The sequence below is a fragment of the Carex rostrata genome, chromosome 14, assembly GCF_964058835.1.
Source record: "Carex rostrata chromosome 14, lpCarRost1.2, whole genome shotgun sequence".
In the NCBI taxonomy this organism is placed as follows: domain Eukaryota; kingdom Viridiplantae; phylum Streptophyta; class Magnoliopsida; order Poales; family Cyperaceae; genus Carex; species Carex rostrata.
In genome coordinates this window covers 2,689,280-2,697,370 of record NC_135931.1, presented here as the reverse complement: position 1 = coordinate 2,697,370, position 8,091 = coordinate 2,689,280, and the positions used below count along the sequence as shown (strand labels likewise).

At 39.0% G+C, this 8,091-nt stretch overlaps 2 protein-coding genes across 2 annotated transcripts; one reads left to right on the top strand and one right to left on the bottom strand.

Moving 5' to 3' along the window:
• Nucleotides 1-2,175, top strand: LOC144565446 (alpha/beta-Hydrolases superfamily protein). Its single transcript, XM_078315205.1, has 3 exons — nt 1-533; nt 1,009-1,331; nt 1,585-2,175. The coding sequence occupies exons 1-3, from the start codon at nt 136-138 to the stop codon at nt 2,154-2,156; spliced, it is 1,293 nt and encodes a 430-aa protein (XP_078171331.1). The 5' UTR covers nt 1-135; the 3' UTR covers nt 2,157-2,175.
• Nucleotides 2,176-4,916: 2,741 nt separating this feature from the next.
• On the bottom strand, nt 4,917-7,104 carry LOC144565289 (ARM repeat superfamily protein). Its single transcript, XM_078315002.1, has one exon. The coding sequence runs from the start codon at nt 6,765-6,767 to the stop codon at nt 5,385-5,387; it is 1,383 nt and encodes a 460-aa protein (XP_078171128.1). The 5' UTR covers nt 6,768-7,104; the 3' UTR covers nt 4,917-5,384.
• Nucleotides 7,105-8,091: the final 987 nt, after the last annotated feature.

Sequence of the window (8,091 nt, the reverse complement as noted above, 5' to 3'; positions counted from 1 at the left end):
CTAATCCAGAAACCCCAAAAGAACAATCAATGAAGACAAAAAATATTTTTGGCAAATCCAAAGTTCACAGGGCAGAAAGTGAGAAAGATCTGATACCAACAAAACAATTGTACCACAAAAAGGTACCATAAGACAATGAAAGCTTTATACCTCATCACTGTGCTAATCCTAATGGTCTCCCTCTCATCACTGCACACATGCGCAAGCATGAGCATGACCATAACCAGCCTCAATTCTGATCTCCACCCAATTATTCTAATCCCCGGTAGTGGCGGCAATCAGCTTGAAGCACGATTAACATCCAGTTACAAACCATCAAGCCTGTTCTGCTATTTGCGGAAAGGAACCGGCTGGTTCAGGATGTGGTTCGACCCGACCGTGTTGGTGGCACCACTGACGAGATGTTTTGCTGAGAGGATGATGATTTATTATCATTCTGAGATTGACGATTACCGAAATGCACCTGGGGTTGAGACCCGGGTGCCCTATTTCGGATCCGTTAAGGGGATGCTTTATCTGGATCCTAGCCTCAAGTAAGATTCCCTGTTCTTTCATTCAATTTGTTTTAATAGTAAGTAGAGAGAGTACATAGATCACTGGTTAAGCTTACAAAAGCCTCGTGAGAAGAGACCTCAATATCGCAAGAACATGTCATACCTAATTTGAAGGTCTCTGTTCACTGAGCCAACAGAACCTTAACAATTTTTCAATAAAAAAATTGAAACAGTATAAAAACAAAATGAAGAAGTTAAACAAAAATGAAAAGAAAAGGTTTTCTCAAGAAGCGATTTTGTGTTTCAAACTTTGAAGCTGACAATCCAACAATGTTGGACCTATCTACTCCAAACAGTTAAAAAGGTTAAAAAAAATTTAAATTTTAAAAAATTCACCCATTTTTTTCCAAAATTCCTTTGATTTTTCCAAATCAACATAAATAGAATATCCTTTTGTCATGTCATAAAAACTTATAATTAGATGATGATACAAAAACACCGCAATCTTGGACAGGCACTTAACTGAGTGCATGGCACCTTTAGTTTCCACCTTAGAGGAACTAGGCTACAAAGACAACGAGACCCTTTTTGGCGCCCCATATGACTTTCGGTATGGCCTGGCCGCTAACAGCCACCCTTCCAAAGTTGGAACGCAATATCTCCAAGACCTCAAGAACCTAATTGAATCTGTTGTAGCCTCCAATAATGGAAAGCAAGTCATCCTGGTTGCACACAGCCTAGGCGGCCTCTTCGCCCTTCAACTCCTGAACCGAAATTCTTTGTCATGGCGTAGACAATTTGTGAAACATCTTGTGACTTTAAGCACTCCTTGGGGAGGTACAGTTAAAGTTCCTTGTATTGCTATTATTATTTTTTTGTCATGTCAACAATTTGGAATACATCATGCAGGTCCATGAATTTTCATATAATTTCAACAACAAATAAAGAGAAGTTTGTAGAACTTTTGATCATGCAGATATCAGTGGAAACTGAATTCAAGAAACCTATTCACCTAACTTTAACTTGTATATTGCATTTATACATTTTAAGTACTTTTCTAATGATCATGACTGAACAAAGGATACTGTAGGTACTGTACAACAAATGCTTACCTTTGCTTCAGGTAATGCGCTAGGGGTACCCATCGTCAACCCCCTACTGGTCCGTGATGAGCAGCGCAGCTCTGAAAGCAACCAATGGCTACTCCCAAACCCTAGTGTATATGGATCAAGGCCTCTTTTGATCTCAGCATTCAACAACAAGACCTATTCTGCCCTTGACATGCCCCAATTTCTAGAAGACATTGGGTTCAAAGAAGGTGTTGAGCCATATAAAGCTAGAATTTTACCTCTTGTTGAGAGATTGAATGAGCCCGGCGTGACAGTCACTTGTTTGGTTGGTACCAATGTGGAAACACCTTATAGGCTGAAATATGGTACCGGTGGGTTTGATGCAGGACCCAAGGTGGACTATGGGGATGGAGATGGTACGGTGAATTTAATAAGCTTGTTGCGCCTCGAATCGGAATGGTCAGGATCAAAGAATCAAGTGCTAGATGTGGTCAAGCTACCCGGCATCTCACATTCAGATATTTTGAAAGACAAGGGGGCACTAGCAGAAATTGTTAAGATTGTTACAGAAATAAACACAGATTATATATAACATTGTAGGATTGATCAAACATTGTTCAATGTAACTTTTTTTAAAGTTTAGACTTTACATATAATACATAATGAGAAATAATTTCTACACAAAAACATATCTCTAAGGCTGTGCTCCGGAAGAGGGAAAGAGGCATTCATGAAAGGAAAGGAAAGGAAAGGGAGCAGAGGGGAGAGCAACCAGATCGTAACCAGTCCGAACTCCATTACCTGCTTCAGAAGCGGGGAAGCGAGGGGAGCGGAAGGGAACTGTCACTGTTCGGAGGTGATGACGTTGTAAATTTCGCTGAGATTTGTTACTCCCAAATCAAGGTGTACGAAACACTGTTCGGAAATGAGCAACGCGCTGATCACCTTCCTCCCCATTCCTTCCCCTTCCTCTCCGCGCACTGTTTTTGAAGCACAGCCTGACTTTCTTGCTCTCTTAAATTTGCATATATATAATCATTAATGTATACCTCTAACTCTCTCCCTCTCTTTAATTTGCATATATGATCACATTAATAGATACTTAGATAGTATGTATTATAAGAGTTGTTACCAAAATAAACGCAGGTTGTAGATAGGGGTGACAACGAGCTAGCTTGTTACAAGTTGGCTCAGTTTGAACTCGTCAAGAATTGGCTTGTCTGAGTCACGAGCGAGCTGACATTAGGTGTCTAAGTTGAAATCTCAGATTGAAATCGTCACGAGCTGGACCAAGGTAGCTTGCAAGCTGACGAGCTGACTCGTAGAGTCTAGCTGGATCTTGTTTTAAGAAGAAAATAAATTCTACAAACGTATTGGACCAAGCTGAACCAAGTTGGACAGTATAAAATACGTACATATTCATACAAATTTGCAAACTGATGCCTAGCCGAGCTAGCTGGCAAGCAAGCCACGCCCCAGCTTGAATTCATTAATTCTGAACCGACCTAATGGCGAGCTGGCTCGTTAACAACTCGGTTCAATAACGAACAAGCTGTTAGCGAACGAGTCAGATGAGAGTCACGATCAAACCACAAGCTACGAGCTTTTTTGCCGCCCCTAATTGTAGATGATATTACATTATACAGAGGGCAAACATCTCTTTACTATGTTTTCTTATTAAAACACCAGTCATTAATCTTCTACTGGAGAGCAATAGTAGTGGTTTCCACAAACGACCAAGACTACAACTAACTACCTTTGGTCACGCTGTTTTCAAATAATTGTTTATATTGGCAATAGATGGGCCCAGAAGTGGTCCAGTTAGAAAATGGGTCTGCAGACAGAGAAAGAAATAATGCAGGGAGCACTCAAATTAAGTCACCAGATGGGCCCCAAATTGTCAAAACTAGGGACCTGCGAAATGGGACCCACACGAACCCATCTAGTCCCCTACCAGAAAGGCAAGATAAGAGTGTAGGGATTCGCTCTGCTTTCGTCCAAATTGGAGTGTGCTCAATCATGCCAAAACCTAATCAAAACAATTGACGCATCATTACATTAGAGGGAGATAGTGCTGGAGATGATATGAACAGGTTAGAGCTTATAAGCTACTATTTTTTTAACATGATGTGAAAAGTATAGTCTTCTAAGGGCCTTGCATAAGTTGGTTACATTTAAAATTGCAATGATTTACTTTAAGTAAAGGTCTATTTTGTTTGTTTTTGAGGTTCATGTACTTCATATTATTTAAAAAATTAAATGATATTTTACTTTAAAAATTGGAAGAAATTCCCAATCTTTTGAAAAGGTAGGACAGCTCCTAATCTCTTCTTTCCATTAGTGAACTTCTCCATCCAATTTCACGTTCTGGTTAGCAGCTCCATTTGCTTTCCTTGTGCCTTGCTTACAATTGTAAATTATCAACCGAATTGAAAGAATTTTGGTTATATTTCTGATAGGCATGGGCTTTTCAAAAATACTCTATTTAAATCTGGGATTGACAACAAACTCCATACAAACTGTAGCCACTATCAAGCTTCTCAAACAAAAAAAAACTCCATACAAACTGCATTCTGCCCTTAATTTTATAATATTCTAAAAACATAATAGCAGATGGTACTTTCACAAATCAAAATTCAGAATGCAGGACAATATAAAATGCTTCAATTTGGAAATTTTTATATTGATTTAAGCAACTAAAACTTATAATTGGAAAAATAAAATTTGTATAAAAATGCTATACAAGTCCTTACATGCATGGTACAAAAGCAAAAAATAAAAAATAAAGGGCCTGATACTGAAGCATAGTTGCACTGTTGGAATGTAGGTTGCTGTCGATACAATGAAAAATGGGGATTAACTGAATTAGGCAATTACAGGCAATCACCAAAGTACAGTCCAGAAATATATAAATACATGAAATAAAGTTAACAATTGCATTTACATACAATCATTATATTTCCTGGCAAGGGAAATATTTCTGTAATATTGACCGGAGACATCAGCCTAAGAACAAACAGGAGCAACACATCAATCTGAAAATCCTGTGAAAATTCATTCTGATCCCTTTCATGCTTTACTACTCCAGTTGCAATCAGATTAGAACCATATTTCTTGCTACCAGTAATTAAAATGATAATCAATGCAAGCTTGTCATTTGAATTGAACAGAAAATATCAGACCCAAAAAGAAAGCAAATTACCGACTATATAAGAACAGATCATAATGCAAGATTTTAGACAGTACTATAAAAGGCTTGGAAGTTATCAGCTCGAAATAAAAACACGATAAGAATTATTAATTTGAATAGCTCAAGATAGCAACTTGTATGATGCAAATGGCCAAAAAACTATTTCAACTAATTTGCAATATATCAACTTAATTTGCAATCCATCCACAATACTTCTAGTAACATTTGACAAATCTCAAATAAACAAAGGGTATCGATTTGTCCTTACAGTATATAGAATTACATCAAAAATTAGGGAGAGAAAAAATTGAAGATGACAGCCCTTTGAATAGAATCTATCCAAAAATTAATTGAGGGATGCTAGCATCGATGAATTCTATCCCCATTTGATAATACATCCCCGTCTTCACTAGAATTGAAATTTTGAGTCAGCATGAATTTATCGCCATCTCAGCACCATCACTGATGCAAATAACCCCTTTTATCCAAGTTCATTTACACGAGAGAGGAGTAGAGCTTATTCATGTTTACCTTTCTCTTTGTGACGATATGTCGATATAATTTTCTCTTTCAATCGAGACCATTGAACATCCCATCAATTGATTACCACAATTCCTTCCTCCTTGCATACTATTGTATTGTTCTAGTGAGCTTGCACTTCGAGATGAATAGCGTAGTGGTATAATTAAGGCTGCAAAGTTTCAACAATTCAGCCGACCGCTGCTTCACCTCAGGACAACAGCCACTTTGTATGACAAGTAACAGCTTGGCCGCTAATCCGGCCTCTACAGCTGATCCGGCACACTCCGGGGCCATCTCACACACAGCCCACAGCACATTCATTGAACACCTCGTGCATGCCTCGGAAACACTCATTATCACCCAAACCAAATTCCGTACAGCATTTTTGCATTCCTTTATTGCCACACGCCCATCCAAGGTTGACGAAATTTCATGGAGTATTTGCAAAGTGTGTTCTAACAAGTTCGGTTGTGATAAAAAATTCGAATTGGCTGAGACAAGATCCACCAAATTGGGCACCACACCAAGTCCGACAAGCAATCCCTTTGTTTCGTGTCTCTTTGTACATATGGTTTTGAGTAGTGTTAGGCCAGAGAAGACCCCATTCAAGTGTCGTTTATCTTTGATTAACCGTAACACCCCGACTAACAAACTCGGGCTGGAGACAATTTCGGACCTGAACCCAGAATCATCCTCCATCAGCGTCTGGATCAACCCGGCACAGCTCACCTTTGTCTCAACTGTTCCCTCATTGAGCATATCTGTTATTAGAGAAATTTTACCAGGTTGCATCAGAATTGATCTTGACTCTTGATCGAGATGTAATTGCACGAGCAAAGCTACCACCTCTGACCCGACCGCATGAGACGTGAACGGGCCCAGCAGTGAGGCAAGAAATGTGGTCCCACCTGATGTGGCAACCGATCTTTTCACAGAAGGATGTAAACCTATAATCTTTTTTATCTCCTTCAGAGCATGAACACGTGCCTGGCCCTTAATTTGCCGGCTACGTAGTGCCGATACCAAATCAGAGGCACGACCATCTACATCCTCAGCACGCTTTTTAAAGCGGACATATCTCTGGGAGAACCAAGTTTGGATGAGGCATGAGAGGGTTGTATTAGGAGTCACCACGTCATCCCACAACTCCTGCATGGTGGTAGGGCAGGTGCGGCGGCCCATGGCCAGCCACCTCTGAATGTGGGTCCACTCGTAGGTTTGTCCAGTGCACAGCGTCACTGGATCGACCATTGGCTCGAGAGAGATGGGGCAGATGAAAACGGACGGTATGTCCTCTAGCTCGTCACCGGACGCCTCCAGTTCCTCCATTATCCGCTTCAAATCCGGCTGGTTTGTCGCAGGTGGTTTACCATTAGCCGAGTCTTTGTGAGATGAGAACGGAAGCAAGGTTGTGGGCCCGCCTAGGATACCGTCTTTGACAGCCGTGGCCAGATCTAGAACCTGAGCGCCTCCTTCGATGTACTCAGGCATTTTTGTTTCTTCTAATTTTCAACTTGCGAAGTTTACAATTTCAGATTCGAGTTATTGATTGCTACCTTTTCTAGGTGGTGAGGAGAGCGAATAATGAAAGCACGAACTCCTTCCTTATATCGCCAATATCTCTTCTGATCCTGCCTTGAAAGAGCGGGCTGTGGTGCAAGAAATCATCATTGTTTGGAAAAATAAACAAAAGCAACCAAAAGAAAGGAAGATTTTCTGTGTGGAGAGGAGAAGAAAAGAAACGAGAGGAGAAGAAATAGTGAAGTGCAAGAGACCCGACAAGCAAAAGAAAAGAAAGGGGATCTTGGTCAAAGTCTCAAAGCCACTTATTATGGAGTCTTGGGTGTTGGAGATGTACGCTAGTCAAGTCCCCAGTCCCCACTTCCCACTGCCAAAAAGAAAAAAAGAAAAAAATAATGGTGCTCCAGGTGTATCCAAATAAAATATCCGCTTCTGACTACACTGCTCCTGGTTCCCCATTTTAAATCTATGGCATCTGAAATACCCTGCCTGTGTATATAAAAAATAAAATATGTGAAATTTAAAGGCTGAAATTGGGAATTTTAAATGGGAAACCGCTAGGCCGGTCACTACTGGAGAAGGTCAGATCTCTATATATATATTTTTTTTTCTTTGTTTCTTTATCGACTGGCGTAAGGCACGTGCAACCGGTCTTGTTGTGGGTGCAGCGTAGACCACACGACCCTCAAAGACCGTGAGTCCGTGACTTTACAAATTACGAATTTGCCCATTTACTTTTCTATTTAAAACTTGCTCTGAACGGAGGACATAATCGGATGCATAATATACCATAGTAACGATGGATTCGATTGTGAATCATGGCAAGAATTTAAGCATCGATGATCTCAATGTGTACTAAACAGTGGAATAGGGATTTTAGATCTCACTTATTTCGTTAAATGTGATTTAATTGAGTCTGACTAAGGTAAAATAAATCGGTCTTTAAACTGGTTTAAATTGATCTAAATTAACTCATCGTGGTTTAATTTTATTTGAACAGCGACCTAACTTTTATTTTTTTTATTATTTTTAATCATCTTTTTAATTTTATTTCTAATTAAGCATAAAGAAACTTATAATTTTATTGATTATAGAATCAATCTTTTTTTAAAATGACATAATTATTTAAATTAACAAAATATACAATCTAAAAAATAATTAAATAAAATATTTTTTAAATTGTAATACAAATATATAAATTTTACATCAACCCAACATATTTTTGACAAATAAATTAGTATACATATAAGTTTAATTAAACAAGATTCATTAAATGAAATGTGCATCTCTGAGA

Excerpts from the sequence above, each read along its gene's own strand:
- LOC144565446 (XM_078315205.1), top strand. The coding sequence starts at position 136 with ATGAAAGCTTTATACCTCATCACTGTGCTAATCCTAATGGTCTCCCTC. Across the intron at positions 534-1,008 it reads TATCTGGATCCTAGCCTCAA|GCACTTAACTGAGTGCATGG; the intron begins GTAAGATTCCCT and ends AATCTTGGACAG. Across the intron at positions 1,332-1,584 it reads TTTAAGCACTCCTTGGGGAG|GTACTGTACAACAAATGCTT; the intron begins GTACAGTTAAAG and ends AGGATACTGTAG.
- LOC144565289 (XM_078315002.1), bottom strand. The coding sequence starts at position 6,767 with ATGCCTGAGTACATCGAAGGAGGCGCTCAGGTTCTAGATCTGGCCACG.